The sequence below is a fragment of the Uranotaenia lowii genome, chromosome 2 (assembly GCF_029784155.1).
Source record: "Uranotaenia lowii strain MFRU-FL chromosome 2, ASM2978415v1, whole genome shotgun sequence".
Classification (NCBI taxonomy): domain Eukaryota; kingdom Metazoa; phylum Arthropoda; class Insecta; order Diptera; family Culicidae; genus Uranotaenia; species Uranotaenia lowii.
The window spans coordinates 129,273,283-129,289,488 of record NC_073692.1 but is presented as its reverse complement, the minus strand read 5'-3'; the positions used below and the strand labels follow the sequence as shown (position 1 = coordinate 129,289,488).

Below are 16,206 nucleotides of genomic sequence, written 5' to 3'. Positions count from 1 at the left end.
CTTTGACGCCAGCCGATGATTTCGCCATGCTGGAAAGAAAAGAAAAGAGAAAAATATGAATAAAAGAAAATGAAAATAATTTAAGCACTGAAAAGTGCTGATTGAAAAACAGGTAAGAATAAAATAAATAATGTAAAATGTTCCTGCAGGTACACAGCAACGATACGATGCTCCGGCGTACGTGTTGACGGCTCAACGGTACAGATGGAGCGGTTTGTGGCTCATCTATTGGTATTTTTTTTGCCTTTCTTACAGAAAGGTATAGTTATCGGTCGATTTGGGAGATCATTAATTATGGGTCTTAGATATACCTTTATAGGTACCTATCTAATCAGCTCGACGAGTTCTGATGATGTCTGTGTATTTGTGTGAATTTTTGTAAACTTTGTTCTCGACGTTTTTGTGAAACTGAGCAGTACAATAAAAATGATTTTTATATTGAAAAATTTGTTTTTTTTTTCTTCTTCAACCTATAAAAGAAAGAAAAAAATACAAAATAGTTTGAAAAAAAGATTTTTAATAGTAAATATTAAAAATCATCACTCCAAAAAACGTGTCAATTTGGCTTGCTAGCCACAACCAGCAATCACTAAAATAAAGATAATCGTATATATGACGTCAAATTATACGTGACGTCATAGATACGCGCTTGCTATCTGAATGTATGGATCTGTCGATGTGTGGAAGGGAGAACAGACAGGCTTCACTCCCACTCAGGTTCGATGTCATCATGACAGAAACCGTGTGGGAGGAAGACGACAACTAAAATTTTCCCGGCCAATCGTTAATTTTTTTCATATTATTGGTTCAGTTTGCAACCGAACCATTCCAAAAATTTCGGAACCGAAGCTCCGAATTATTAAACATAAAAATGGTTTCACCAAGGGGTACGACCCCGAAATTAATGAAGTCGTTGATGAGTACGTCATGCCCACACTGCATGGTACGAAAGCGATAGTAACTTCGCCCAACATTATATTCAGGCACAGATTGCTCTGAGAAGGGGAAAACAACAAGGGTACGCGGGCGATGTATGCACATCCTCTCATCTTCTCACCAGCGTTGCCAGATTGAAAACAGTTCAAGTCCGTAGATTTTACGAAAATCGAAAAATGTACTGATTTCGCCCAAATAAAACTCGATGACCTTTTTTTTTTTTTTTGGTCGTCCGGTAGAATTTTCATTTATCCGCAGAATTCCTTGAATTTTTTCGATAATCCGTAGAAAATCCGTAGGAAATGGTGAAAATCCGTAGATCTCGAGCATCGATCCGTAGCTCCGTAGAAATGCTGAAAATCCGTAGAACTACGGAGAAATCCGTAGATCTGGCAAGGCTGCTTCTCACGTGCCGTTCGTGCTTACGAAGCTTTTTCTTAAGCAGCAACGACAGGAGAGTATTTCGCCCGTGGAAGCAAATTAAATCCAATAAGACAAATGCTACTGAATCCTCTCGAGCTTTAAGCTCTCGGGCTTGTTTTTTTGTTCCCTTTTCACTTCCTCTCTTCAGATCTAACGTTGCATTGTTGTTGTTGGGGTTGGTGTCTAGAGAAAAACGATGACGGCTTGGAGGTCAATCTGAACTTTCACTTGCTGAAGCCAATGGAAGATGACAACCAAACAGTAGCGCCACCAAGCCCTCCATAGTAGAGTTTGAAGCATTTGGGATTTTTTTGGAACATGCATTTAATGCTAAAAAGCTAATAATCATTATTGACAAAGTTAAAGAAACAGGAAAGAACTCCGAATTAACCATTTTCGCCAGGTTGACCAAATAAATAAATGACAAAATCGACAAAATGGACAAAATTGAAAGAAAATTGACTAAATAGACCAATTTCACTAAATTGACGAAATTGACAAACTTCACATAATTCATTGATTTGACAAAATTCACTTAGTTGAAAAAATCATAAAATTGATCAAATTTATAAAATTGACAAAATCGAGAAAATTGGCAGAATTGACGATGACAAAATGGACAAAATTCACTGAATTGACAAAATTGACAAGATTGATAAATCTACAAAATTAACAAAATTGAAAAAAAAAATGACAAAAATAACAAAATTGACAAAAGAGATGACAAAATCGACAAAATTCATTAAATTGACAAAATTGACAAGATTGATAAAACTGACAAAATCGACAAAATTGAAAAAATGACTAAATTAACGATGACAAAATCGACAAAATTCACTAAATTGACAAAATTGACAAGATTGATAAAACTGACAAAAATCGACAAAATTGACAAAATTGACCAAATTGACCAAAATGACCAAATTGTCAAAATTCACAAAATTGACAAAGACAAAATCGACAAAATTCACTGTATTTACAAAATTGACAAAATTGACTGGCGAAAGTCACAAAATTTACCCAATTGACCAAATTTACCAAATTTACAAGATTGACAAATTGACAAAATTGACAAACTTGACAGAATCGAAGAAAATTGACAAAATTGAGAAAATTGGCCAAATTGACAATGACAAAATCGACGAAATGCACTTAATTGACAAAATTGGCAAAGCTGTCAAAATTGACAACATTGACAAGATTGCCAAATTTGACCTTTTTGATAAAACTGACAAAATTAACAAAACTGACCAAATTTACAAATTTGACAAAATTGACAAAATTGACAAATTTGACAAAATTGACAGAATTTTCAAATTTGAAAAAGTTGACAAAATCATGAAAATTGTTAAAATCGACAAATTAACAAAATCTAGAAAATTGGTTAAATTGACAAAATTTTACTGAACTAACAATGCTGACAAAATCATGAAAATTGATAAAATTGACATTATCGACAAAATTTAAAAATGACCAAATTAACAAAATTAACGAAATAGACGAAATCAACAAAACAGAATAAAAATCTCAAAATAACAAAATTAAAAATACTACGCTTTCAAAATTTTCAATATTTTTAATTTTCAAAATCTATTGTACCGATTTTATACATTTTGGTATCGTATTTTACTCTAGCATTTGAAATTTTATCCAATAATTTTTATCTATGTATATGTTTCCTCTACTTGAGAAGTTGAATTATTTGAAATACATGGTCAGGCATCTTTTTTCAAATTGTATTCTTAATTTTTATACCCCTTCCATTTTGAAGATATCATATGCTGTAACTCCAATAGGAGTAAATTGAGTGAGATAATAATGTCATAGAAACGGAATCATACATGATATTCCAGAATCTAGTCATTCAAAAAGGTCAATTTATATGAAAATTATGATTATATAAAAATACTTTTATCCTAATAAAAACTTTTAATCTTTACTTCCTAAATTCATTTTGGATTTATTGCGTATGAAATTCATTAATCATAATTCATAGTTCATTTTGTTTTATATGTACCCTTATGTAATTTACAGGCTGTAAGAAAGGCTACAATCCACTGTAAAGTGTATTAAATCGGGTATTTAAATTTACTACTGCGTACAAGGAACCAATCGTTATTGGCTGTTTGCTTGCTACAACATAATAAAAACATTTACATACTTCTATACAGAGACCTTTGTGTTAAGTTCTTTGATAAACAGTACCTGACATAAATCAGCACATTATGCAAGGGGCACATGAAAGCAATTTTTATATTTGAAATTTATATTTCAGTTGACATTGCGCCCAGACCGTGAAAAATATGAGCCAGGCCAAGAGTTTGATCTGACAGCATTCAGCTCTCATCATTCATACATAGCGTTTCAAGCAATTGACCAGAGTGCCCTATTACTAGGATATGATGGTCATGACTTAACTAAAGAAGACCTCATCAACGATTTGGACCAATATGAAGTAAAAGATGATTATGGTTTTAATAACTTTGGGGTAAGCTCCGGTTTCAGAAAGTTCAGCATTGATTATAATAATTTCATTTGCAGCTTCTAGGTCTTTTCATGGTTTCAAATGCTAAAGAGGAAGATACTGGTAAGTACAAAGTAAGTAATAATTTCCTGATATTTTTTTAACAAATTATCGCGGTTCTTGTAGCTAGCTCCAGAAACTCTTTATCGCGCCTTGGTAATGTTATTAGAAATCCAAATAGTGTCATTCAGATAAGAACCAGATTCATGGAGTCTTGGCTATGGAAAAACGAAATTTTGGATGGTAGAACGACTCAAAAATACATAAGAAGCACCGTTCCAGATACTATTACTTCGTGGTTCATCTCAGGATTTGCACTCAGCCCGTCACTTGGAATGGGGTTCATAGATAAACCCGTTAAAATAATGGTTACGAAGGCTTTCTACATCGTAGCCAATCTACCTTACTCCATTAAGCGTGACGAAACCGTGATGGTCCAAGTGACGGTTTTCAATTTTCTTGGCACTAATCGTACGGTGGATGTGACACTTTTTAGCAAACAAGGAGAGATAGAATTTAATGAAAGAGAATACAAAAATGGTAAGGATATATCAGAATTTAAAGTCAGTGGTCTTAAATTTTTACTTCTGATGTTAGCTCAAGATTTATGCAAGGTGGAATTCAGTCTTTTGTTGGATAACTGTTAAATTATTTTTTCCGAAAATGCGTATGTAAAGTCTGAGCTCTGGGTGCATGATTCTGTATTTTTTCAAATTTCTTTCCTAATGAATACGGTTATCAGCAAAAGCGCAAAATATATAAATAACACAGTATGGTTAAGTAAAGTAAGCCCATTTTTGAAGCCTAATAACTTTTTTATCTTAACTCAAGTCGAAATGCAGTTTTCGGATGATATATTTTTCCTGACTTAGGCTCGAAGAAAAACCGTATTCAAAAGAAATCGGCCGAAAAGGACCAAAATTATTGTTGAAAAACAGGATTTATATGTTGCTTTCGAACAAAATGTCTCAAAATCCCATATAAATTTCAGGCTAGTTGAGGGACCTCTTCCCGAGATCCGATCTACCCTAATTTGGCATGAGATCTTGTACTAGGCCTGGGATAAATTTTGTCTGTCAGCGCATAACATTTCACAAGCTTTCAAGCTGTCCCATATAAATTCAAAGCAGTCTAGTGCACGTTGAATTTAGGAATTAGAAATTTGAGAAATTGCAAATTGACAAAAAGTTAGAAAAGCATCTATCTTTCAAAATTCGTCTAAAATTATGTTTTCAATAACTCAAAAATCTGAAAATGCGAAATTATGCCAAATTACGTCAATTTTTGAACTCTTTTCAAAACTTATCTGGTGTGACAAAAAAAATTTTGACGGTTTATTGACTGAAATGTACGATTTTTACATCAATTTTTTACATTTTTGTGGTCATGGTTTTAAAGATTTCAAAAAAATTTCTACCTTTAATATGCAAAAAAGAGATTTTAAACTATTATTATGCATTTCGAGTTATTTGAATATGAGTAAAAGTACTTTTTTAATTTTCCCGAAATTTCGTATTCGGAGCATAACTCAAAAACTGTTCTACTGAGATTTTTTTTTGAATTGCAATTTCAGATTCATTGCCCGATTATACATTTAAAGTGATCATCAGTTTACTGATTTTCAAAAATGATGTAAACTAGTGTTATTGAAAGCACAAAGCAAATGCAAATTAAGTTAACTTCGCGAATAAAACTTCAGCTTTAAAGTGGCTATTTCGAATCATTTTTCGAACTCCTCAACGATAAATTCAAAAATCATGATCAATTTTTAAAAAAATAATCGCAGGTTTTAAAGATTCATGATCGTAGGAACGTGGGGGGGGGGGGTTTGATGGTTAAACCCCCCTTATAAGGGTCCAAAAAAGCAAGCAAGGTATTCTACCCTACACTCAAAATTTGAAATTCATTATCAAGTTATGATAATGGAGTCAGGTTTTTCAAGAGTAACAATCTAGACTAAACCCTAATCCCAAAACCTCAAAAACCCTTTTCAAGTTCAAAATTCTGCTACAGTTTTTCCAAATTTTCTCACTTGTTCATAGAAATTCATGTCTAAATATTAAATTTATAATTAAATTAATTCGATTTCGGAGGTTCTAGTACCGTATTACAATACACAAATTTGTATTTTTAAATCGTATTTTGGATTCTGTACTCAGTTTAGGATTCTTGATTTGAAGTTCTAATAATCACAAGAAATTGGTAATGAAAAGCTTCTTTAACATCCTGATTTAAATTTGGTATTGCATGTTATATCAAATCTGAATCATATTTTGGCGGGAATTATTTTCATTTTCAATATTTTGATAATACATACATAGTTTTCCGAATATAAAAAATAAAAAAAAAATTGTTTTATATTCAAATTCGATGTTCTTAAACTTATTTTTTACACATAAGGCTGGAACAAATATCAATTTCTTCTTTTGTCAGCCCCCCCCCCCCCTTCGAAATTTCCAAAAATCCGAAGGGGGAAATAAATGAAGTTTGAAGTTTTTAATGTAAATTTCAAGAAAAAATATCAAGAATCCAAAAGATTACAAGACGAAAATAACAAATTTTGAAAGATGGAAGTTACTTCACCTTTTGTATTCTTGGTTTTATTGAATTATTCGATTAAAAATTACTTTTTTTTAGGTTTTGTGCAATGATATTGTATGCAACTTTGTTGCATACAAGTTTTCGTGAAATTTATTCCAATTTATTTGTTTTTCACATTATTTTTTATTGTCCCCCCCCCCCCCCCCCCCCCTCGCGATGTTCCAACTCCGAGTGACAAAAGAAGGATTTGAAATTTGTTCCGGCCTAATTCAAATATATAAAGCTTCAAAAAGGCGACCAAAAATCGAATACTCAGATTCAGCACTGATGAACTGATGTACAAGCTAAGCCTTTAAAAGTGTGTAAAGTCTAGATGACCGTTTTGAACCAATTTTACGCCTCCAAGGACACCAGAGAGAACTGTCAAGAAAAAAAAATGAAAAGAAAACAATGCAAAATAACAAACATTTAGTCAATTATGAAAAGGTCGTATTAATATTTGACTAGTTCCGAGCAAATTGATGCTGAAGATTCGTTATACATTCATGATTCTAGTAAAAACATTATGATGATGCTATTTTTCTCAGCTGAAATTTATTCGTGGTTCATCTAATTATTTAGAGCCAATTCATCTAATTGTATTTAAATTTATTTATTTATGAGTTCAAATACCATTGCGCCCTTTCTTACTTTCAAAAGAGCTATCTAGAAACAGTGCCATCTATTGCGCCGTTCAAAAGTTACAAATCAAGCAATAGATGGCACTGTTTTTCGTCACTTTCTAACGGCTTATTTGAAAGAGAGCGCTGGAAACTTTACACAAGAAAATTTTTTGTTCGAGCTTGTACATCTGTTCATCTGTGGATTCAGATCCACCATTCGAAATTCAGATTCACAATATAGATTAAAAATAAGTAATTTTAATAATGAATTGTGAGTAAACCAGAACTACAAAATTTGCATTATTGATTCATGAAAAAGGTCTCAAAAATTACTCGTAACTCGTAAAATTTTGATCTTGGATGAAGGTTCAGAAATCGTATTTTTTTTGTACATTTCATAATCATTTAGAAATTCGGAAATAGATTCAAAATTGAATTTTTGAATGAAGGTCCAGAATTCAGATTCAGAATGCAGATTAAAAATTCAGGAATACATGTAAATGTGTTTTACAATCAAATAAAATTTTTGAGGAATTCAAATTATGAACTTAGTTTTGTTTCATGGAAAACCCTCTAATTTAATTTAGAAAATATCATCTACAGGATTTTTATAATGCAATTGATTCTTTAAAAAAAATTTTTTTTTTAAAACATGTACCTTATCTTCACTTAAAAAATCTGCACAAAATTCTTTATTTTCTCGGTGTGTTTAACATTATTAATATTGCAGATTTTTAAAGCAAAATTCCAAGCTAAAATTATAAACTTGATTCAAGTTTGCATCAAGCAAGTTTGATCCAAAAATGTTTTATCTCATAGTATTTTTTTTTTTTTCAATTTTCTTTAAATCGTTAAAATATATAAATTTGCAAAAGAGTTTGGAAGATAAGCCTTGTTTGATTTGAGCACAGAAAAAGTAAAAAAAAAAAATGAAGGCTCTCCTAAAACTGAATTCAAATAAGTTTTGTTATTAAAAGTTCCATTAAAAATTGAATGAATGCGAATTCCATATTTTGTTATTTAAAGTTTCATTCATCAAATTTTGCTCGCCTTTTAGGTTTAGAACCAATTTTCTTAATTTACTATTTAATACGAAAACAAATAATGTAAAACAAATTAAAAATGAATAATCATATATGTAGTTACAAACATTTCCGGATAAAAAATCATAGATAAAAATCAGTCACCAAACACCAAAATTTCTCAAAATTTAAATATATTTGACTTTAAAATTATGTAAATTTGTTTCAAAATAAAAAAAAACTGCACTATGAAATTCGGTGAACTTATTTGAAAATAAAAACAAAATAAGAAGATGGACAAAATAAGTTTTTCAAATATTTAAGAAGGTAGTTTTTTTTAATAAATTCGTCTAACGTCAATGTTTTAATGATTAATTTGGTATCTCTTGATAAATTTGGCCTATTAGCTTTAGTTTTGATGGTATGAAGTTTGTAAGTTTTCAAATGTATAAGTTTTAAATAAGTGAAATCAATCATTGATAATTAATTGATTAATTAACAAATCTACATTTAAGGAAAATTCTGATTCTTAATTTGTTTATTATACTTCATTCAATTAGGGAGTAGCTGATGTATTTATTTGTTGGAACCTGCAAAACGATTAGACTTATGCATCAAAAATTATATAGAATTCAATTTGGTTTAAAACTTTTTTCAACTCGTTAAATGGGAAAAAGTAAAAAAAAAATAAAATTTCCATGATTTTTACGCAGAAATTCAAATCATAAAATTGCATATCTTGGAGAAAATTGATAATTGATTTAAAACTTTTATTTTAAAAAAGTATGTTTTTTTCCAAAGAAGTATAGGAATTTCTTAAAATTTTTAACTATTTTAAAAAGTTATTTCAATAACAAAAGCTGATAGAAAAATTGCATATTTAGATTCAGAGCACCCATATTAGTAAAAATTAGCTTTCTATTGGTTGCACCTCAGCAAAATGCCAATTTTGTGGCCTTGTGTAATTTATTAAAACCTTGTTGAATGTTATGTTGAGCATTTAAAAAAACAAGACACAAAAAATGAGGTTGAGTCTGAAATTGGTTTTTATGAACTAAGTTTTAGAGTTTTGTTTTGCTAATTCTGATGACCATCGCTAGTGGTAAACACATGGCCCCTCACTTATTGATGTATAAAATGTGCATTTGATGAAATAATTTTGAATAAATGATTGGTTTCAAACTCTGAACTTGTTTAGTTACAATTTATAATACAAACCCATTCCGAAGACGAGGTTGGGTTTTTTGTATTTCAAGTTTAGAGTTTCAATTCTAAAGGTTGATTTAATTGCAAATCGAAATCTACAATCAAAAATTAGTTTCAATACGTGAATGTGTCGTGAAATAAAATTTCTCATGCCTAGAGAAGTATTAGACGCATTTTTTTTTTGACTTGCTTGTAAACACTTAGTTTTAATCACCTTTACAGATCAAATAATTTTCCGTTATTAAGGTGAAAATTTTACTTGAAAAAATCTCAAGAAGGGGGTTAGGGGGAGTTAAACACCTAACCCCCCCCCCCCCCTCCCCGTTCACACGGCCTTGGATGCAGTTCTTCCATAAGAAAAACTCTATCAAATCTGTTTTGAGATAATTTATTCTCTCTTAAGATGTTGATATAAGAGCTTAGATTCAAAGTTTTATTGATAACTTTGAATAACTTTTATTGATAGAGGCATTTTACAAAACCACCTAAGTTTGTTTTGAGCTTTTTTACGTATAATTTTTACAAGACAAAATATTACATCAAAAGGAATCAAAACCTTGTATGATTTTTTTTTTTTTTTTGGGTTGATTAATTCATAAAATTTTTTCTTGCCTTAGGTATGTTCAAAGCGTATCGCCCTCAAAATGCATTGATTAGATATGTTGTCTTGTCAGCCATTTCGTCAAACGGTCGTAGGATCATTCAACCCAATAGGCCCATTTAGGAACACTTTCCCCTATATTATACTCTAACAATTGACATATTGGAATAAATATTGTTATTATAGTTTTTTCGCGTGGAAACATTTAAGGTGATAAAATAGATCTTCAAGTCACATTTTGTTAGATATTTGAAAGAAAAAGTGCAATGACGCAAAAAATAATTTTTCACAATATTTTGAAATAACAGGTTTATTGTTTTGTTCTATTTGGCAAATTCTTCTAAAACATTTGATCTATGTAAGAAATTCCAGTTTTTAGATATAGCTAAGGAATCAAGTATCCCCAGAGATTCTCCCGTATACTTCTCGATATGGCCACATTGTGTATATTGTAAATGTTCCTTCCCCCTACTACAATGATAATAATATTTTGTTAAATTTCTAGCAACCAAACGTAAGAAGACATTCATATCTCATGCCAACATCGGCACACCTGTATACTTCTTTATAAGAGCAAAAAAAATCGGTGAAATAGCTCTCAGAATTGAAGCTACTACTAATAATGACGCCGATGCATTAGAGCACATACTAAGAGTAACACCCGAAAGCCTCGAGTTTGTAAAAAACATAGTTCGCTTCATTGAACTGCCTAAACACAACAAGCAAGGACCGTTCAATATCACTATTGGTATACCGAGTGATTGCGATGAAGGATCTGCTAAGATTATGTTTCATTTAGACGGTACGTACGATAGAAATCTGTATGTGAAAATATCTAATTAATGATTGTGTTTTTTAGAAAATATTTTAGGACAGGCTATCAAAAACTTGGATGCTTTGCTAACACTACCCACGGGATGTGGAGAGCAAAATATGATAAAATTTGTGCCCAATGTAGTTATTCTCGATTATCTATCTGAAACGCAAACCATCAACGAAGAGATTAAGACAAGAGCAATAAATTATTTAACACAAGGCTACCAAAACCAACTCAAATTCAAACGTTCTGATGGAACATTTAGCTTTTGGAGTGACACTAATGAAAAGGGAAGCACATTCCTGACAGCATTCGTAGCTAAATCGTTTTGTATGGCTGCCAAATACATCGATATTGACAAAAATGTGGTGAAAGAAGCTTTTAATTGGCTAGCCAATATTCAAAAGAAGGATGGGCGTTTCGAAGAAATTGGAAACATGACGATGAAGGAATTACAAGTTGGACTACAAGATTCCAGATATGCGCTCACATCATTTGTGTTAATAGCATTTTTGGAAAATCCAGAAACAAAAACAAATCATACAGCAGTAGTAAACAAAGCTATAAACTTTTTGCTATCCCACCTTGAGAACATGACAGACGTTTACGATTTATCAATGACAACTTATGCACTTTATCTTAACTCACACGAAAGGAGAAGAGAGGTTTTGAATATACTGATTGATAAATCTGAATTTGATTACCCTAACACTCGACGTTATTGGACAAAGCAGTCAGTCGAAGTAGAAGTAGCTGGCTATGCGCTCCTATCGTACATCGAAGCTGAATTATATACAGATGCTATTGCAATCTTCAGATATTTGAACAGCCGAAGATCTGCGCGGGGAGCTTTCGATGGTACTCAGGCCACATTCGTGGGTTTGAAGGCTCTAGCTAAATATACTTCTTATGTATTTGCCCAAAAGAATGACTATCGAGTAAGGGTTCATCACAAACCAGATAAATTACACGAATTTCACAGCAGAGGCAGTGTTTCGTTCAACGTTCATGAACTGGAGATTCCAAGTCATGTTCGTGACGTAAGTGTAACCGTTGAAGGAAAAGGTTTCGGGGTTTTTCAATTTTCCTACCAGTATTACCGAAACATCAAAACCATCAAAGAGAAATTCAAATTGAATGCTACAGTTTTGCCATCGTCAACATATGAAGTGCAAAAATTGCGAATTTGCGTAAGTTTTAAACCAGCGACAGCACGGGATTTTTCCAGCATGGCTGTTGTAGAGGTTTTCTTCCCCAGCGGAATGCTCGTCGATATAAATTCCATCAAAGATCACTCGAATAGAATCAAGGTAATTTTGTTTTACAATAACTTGGGTAATGAATATTTATCAATTAGATGATTAAATGTAAGTCCTTTCATTACACAACCATAGTTCCAGTTCGATTCATACAAATAATCATATCTAAAGGATATTCCATAAATTCTAATACAAATTTAAACAACAATAATTGCCAGAATTAATTTTTTTTTAATAGTAATGAAAGTCCATTTAATAATGATCAATCACACCTTTTGTTTGGGAAAAAAATACCTCACATAATTTGAACGAGCTAAAGAGGTTTCACAATAGAAAATCCGATTCAAAAACGAATAATAACGATTATAAGGCAAAATATTTCTAGAGTTTGTTTTGATTAGGTCGTATAAACCAACTGACGTGTTTTGAGAAAATCGCTATTGAAGTTTCGAATCAAGTTTTAAATTCTCACTTTGTGAGTGTTGCCTGAATTCGTCTCAGAATATGAAATCCAACATAAAGATAGGCCGAGAACATTCCGATGTACTTTTTTAGGGATGAATCATCCCAGAGGATGAAAATCCCGTATAAAAAAAAAAAAAAAAATCCGATGTACTTAAATTGTCCGTAAGTTAAGTCCTCACCAGTGAAAACGTACTTACGACCTAAAGCATTTCTGATTTGGCGCATAAGGCGTTTTACTAAACGATAAACATCGATAAGTTTGATTGCAAAATCTTGTTCCACTTACCTCAAGACCATAAAAGTTTGCTAAATTGTTAGCAGGTATGTACTTTAAAAACGTACTAACACCACAATCTGATTGAACAGTACGCGGAAGTTACCACCCCAAGGCATCCGGAATTGTCGCTTAATGAGACTGTCACCTAGGTCCCCTAGGGAACTCACAGGGTTTTTCTGGCCCGCACCCGTGAATGTTCAAGGTATTTGGAACGGTATCCATTATTTTCTGATATTTCGGCTGATTCTGTAATGAAAACAAAAACTTTTTCCAGCATGGTCAAAAGTAAAACTTATTGTACTCACCAGACAACTAATTCAAGCCAGCAATTCTGTAAGGCATGGCTCGAATCACTCTAGCAGACAGTTCTTCTCAATAATTGCATTTTTTAACGTAGACTTTCGTAAAATTTCACAGCACTATTCGCGACGCAAGCAAAACGACGCAAAAACCAACCTGCCGAATTGTTATTTTGTGTCCTATTGCTTGCACGGTAAAGCAGGGTGACGCAAAAAGTCGTAAAAACCAACATGCACTCAGAAATGTGAAAGTTATTATACGTCCAAAATTCAAATCAGTTTATCAAAGTTATCGATAAATCAATTAAAACCAAGTTTTTACCGAACATAGAATACATGTTTATCAAACGTTTGCAGCCAATAACTCAATTTTGTTTACATTGATTCATACGACCTAATCAAAACAAACTCTAGATTTTTCCTGTATTTGTTTTTTACTCGACATCATGCACGCTCTTTTTTTTTAACTCAAAATTAAGTATGACCGAGGTTCAAAACATAGTTCGATTCTATGAACTTAAAGTTAAGTACCCTTTTTTCCTCCTTGCGATGGATCAAAACGGAGTTCGAACTGCGAACTCAAAATTGATCCCTTTTTTTTCCTTCGGCGAGGGATCACTGAAAACACTTAGCGAGTTCAGTCCGAACCGAAACAGCAATCAACGAACACGTCGCAAAATTTTGTCGCTCCGGATCAATTACCGGAAGACTATGAAGGAACTTCATAATGGAATGCATGTTCACCGTGTCAGCGTAAAATTCTGTCCGTCATTGTCATCATACGGTGAGCGGCTTGGAATGTCCGGAAACTTCCGGATGTTGTTTACTTCCCGTGGGAAGTAACATCCGGAAGTTTTCTTTGACCGGAAGTGTCAAAACTTTCCACCGCTCTGTACCGGAACAGCAACATCCGGGTACAACAAATTTTAATCATCCTTTAATTCCCTGAAAATAAGCTACCCTCGAAAAAAAGGATAAATTCGAGTTCGGCTACCGAACTTAGTATTGAGTATGCCTATCAGAACTTAGTTTTGCTATTGCCCAGTTAAATTCAAAGTTGAGGGATGCCATCGAAGTGCTGTTTTGAACCAAAACTACTTAATTTTGAGTTCAAAAAAAAGAGCGTGTGTATAGCAAAACGAGTGTAATCGATAAAAATGCAAAACTTTTTGTTGTATTTGACTACATGTTGGTGATTTATGATTCAACGTGTAATGTTCAGTCTATCTTGAATCGTCGTTATGTACGTATCGCTCTCGATAATAAAAGTTAATTAGTTTTAATAACGGTCTTTTACTTCGAGTAAAACATGGTGTCAGAAGTAAATCCATGATTAAGGTAGACTGTTAGTGCCGCGTCATTATTACATCGCGCAAAACGTTTATTTCGTCACGAATCGAAAGTTTTCGTTTTGAAAAGTACCGGGCCACGCGAGGTGCCGGTAGCCATTTTGTTTTGGGCAGTGAAAAAAAGATCCTCGTCGACATGGATCAAGGACAATTTAAAATGTTTTGGAGCAGGTACCAATCGAAAATGTTCCAGCAATTGCTGCAATCGGTAGCGCCAGCAGCTGGCAAATCCGAAAGACCGCAGCATAGCGCCTCTAGTGTAACTGTTCCACAGCCGTCGCCATTATGTTTGGAAAGTGAGATGGCTGAAAATCTAGACTTTTTTGAAAAATCTTGGATTGAATATGTGAAAGCCGTTGGCATGGACAAGTGGCCACCGGCAAGAAGAAAGTATTTTAATTTTGTTCTAACGGAAGCGCCGCAAGTCGATCTGCCGTCAGCACTGGCGGCAATAAGAGCAAAAGTGTTAGTGAAAAGAAACATTATTCTAGATCGATTGGATTTCTTCGAAGCCGTTCAGAATCCAGTGGAATCCATCGATGAGTTTTACGGTCGTCTCAAACTGTTAGCGAAGATGGAGGAGGAGCGCTTGAAGAGGAATTCAACGTTTATAAGATTGTGACCACAAATGGAGCCACCTACGAACCAAAATGCTGACTATTGCGGATATCAACCTTGGAAAAGCTATCGATCTGTGCCGAGCCGAAGAGATAGCGAGCAAACGTTTTCAGGATCTAGCATCTACTTCTGCAAACCAGCCCAAGGATGTACTAAAAGTTAGCAAGCAACGAGGAAGTTTCAAGTCAAGGAAACCGAAAGGAAACCGCTCGTCGCAGAAGAAGCATAGCAAAAAGTTCAAACGTGGGAAGGAAGTGAAAGAAGACAGTCCTTCGGATACCGGAACAACGTCAGACAGTGAATCATCCACGGGCGAAGCCGAGAAGGAGTTGGAAATCGGCAGAATATTTGATAACTCAGGAACCGGTGGCAGCGTGTCGGCTGAGCTGAAAATGAAATTCGGAAACGTCTGGGAAAAGGTCCTCTGTGAACTGGACACACAGGTGCGAACACGAGCCTAATTGGGTACACTTGTCTGATGCAGTAGGTATACGGGTAAGCGAAACCCTTTGATTTTTCCTTCCAAATTAAAATTACAAAGTTTCGGTGGCAATCCGATCGATGTCATGGGAGAAGTTGAAATACCTTACCGAAGAAATGATAAAAATATCGATTAGTGGTTCAAGTAGTAGAAGGCAATCATCGTCCACTTTTATCGGCTAGAGCATCTCAGGAGCTAGGATTTGTGAAGTTTTGCCACAGTGTCTCCTTCGAGAAATCAAAACCTCCTTCTGAACCCCCAAAAAATCTATTCAGGATTTATCGAGTTAAAGTTTAAAAAAATCGTTGATAGCCACCCTAATCTTTTTTCGGGCTATAAAAGCTTCCCGGAGAAATTTCCTTGGAGATTGATCTCTACATTGCACCTGTAGGGAATATAGTTAGAAAATAAGAATAAATATCTCTGAATGAACGATATATGAACAGCTAGAAGATTGGCAGCACTTCCCAAGTAACCATAAGCACTAAAACATAGCCCTTAATCAACACTTTATTCCCATATATAACTCTGAATTAATGCTTGTTTTGCACTATATGCGTATATAATGCAGATTTAGTGCTAAAAAGGCGAAATAGCGGGCTGAATAAATGCTATCACGACATAGCCTTTAATAAGCACTACAAATGTTGAATTAGAGCACCATCAAAACGTCATTTTTCAACCGTATAAAAGCATTAACAATGCATACTTAGAACACCTTTTTTT

General features: G+C 33.4%; 1 protein-coding gene across 1 annotated transcript in view; it reads left to right on the top strand.

Annotated features, from left to right (window-relative positions):
• LOC129748469 (thioester-containing protein 1 allele S3-like) overlaps positions 1-16,206 on the top strand; it is a 98,330-nt gene that overhangs the window by 56,349 nt on the left and 25,775 nt on the right. The window contains exons 8-12 of the mRNA XM_055743106.1: positions 3,635-3,847; positions 3,901-3,946; positions 4,010-4,423; positions 10,421-10,717; positions 10,775-12,042. Coding sequence (XP_055599081.1) covers positions 3,635-3,847; positions 3,901-3,946; positions 4,010-4,423; positions 10,421-10,717; positions 10,775-12,042 — 2,238 coding nt within the window. The remainder of the gene's footprint in view (positions 1-3,634; positions 3,848-3,900; positions 3,947-4,009; positions 4,424-10,420; positions 10,718-10,774; positions 12,043-16,206) is intronic.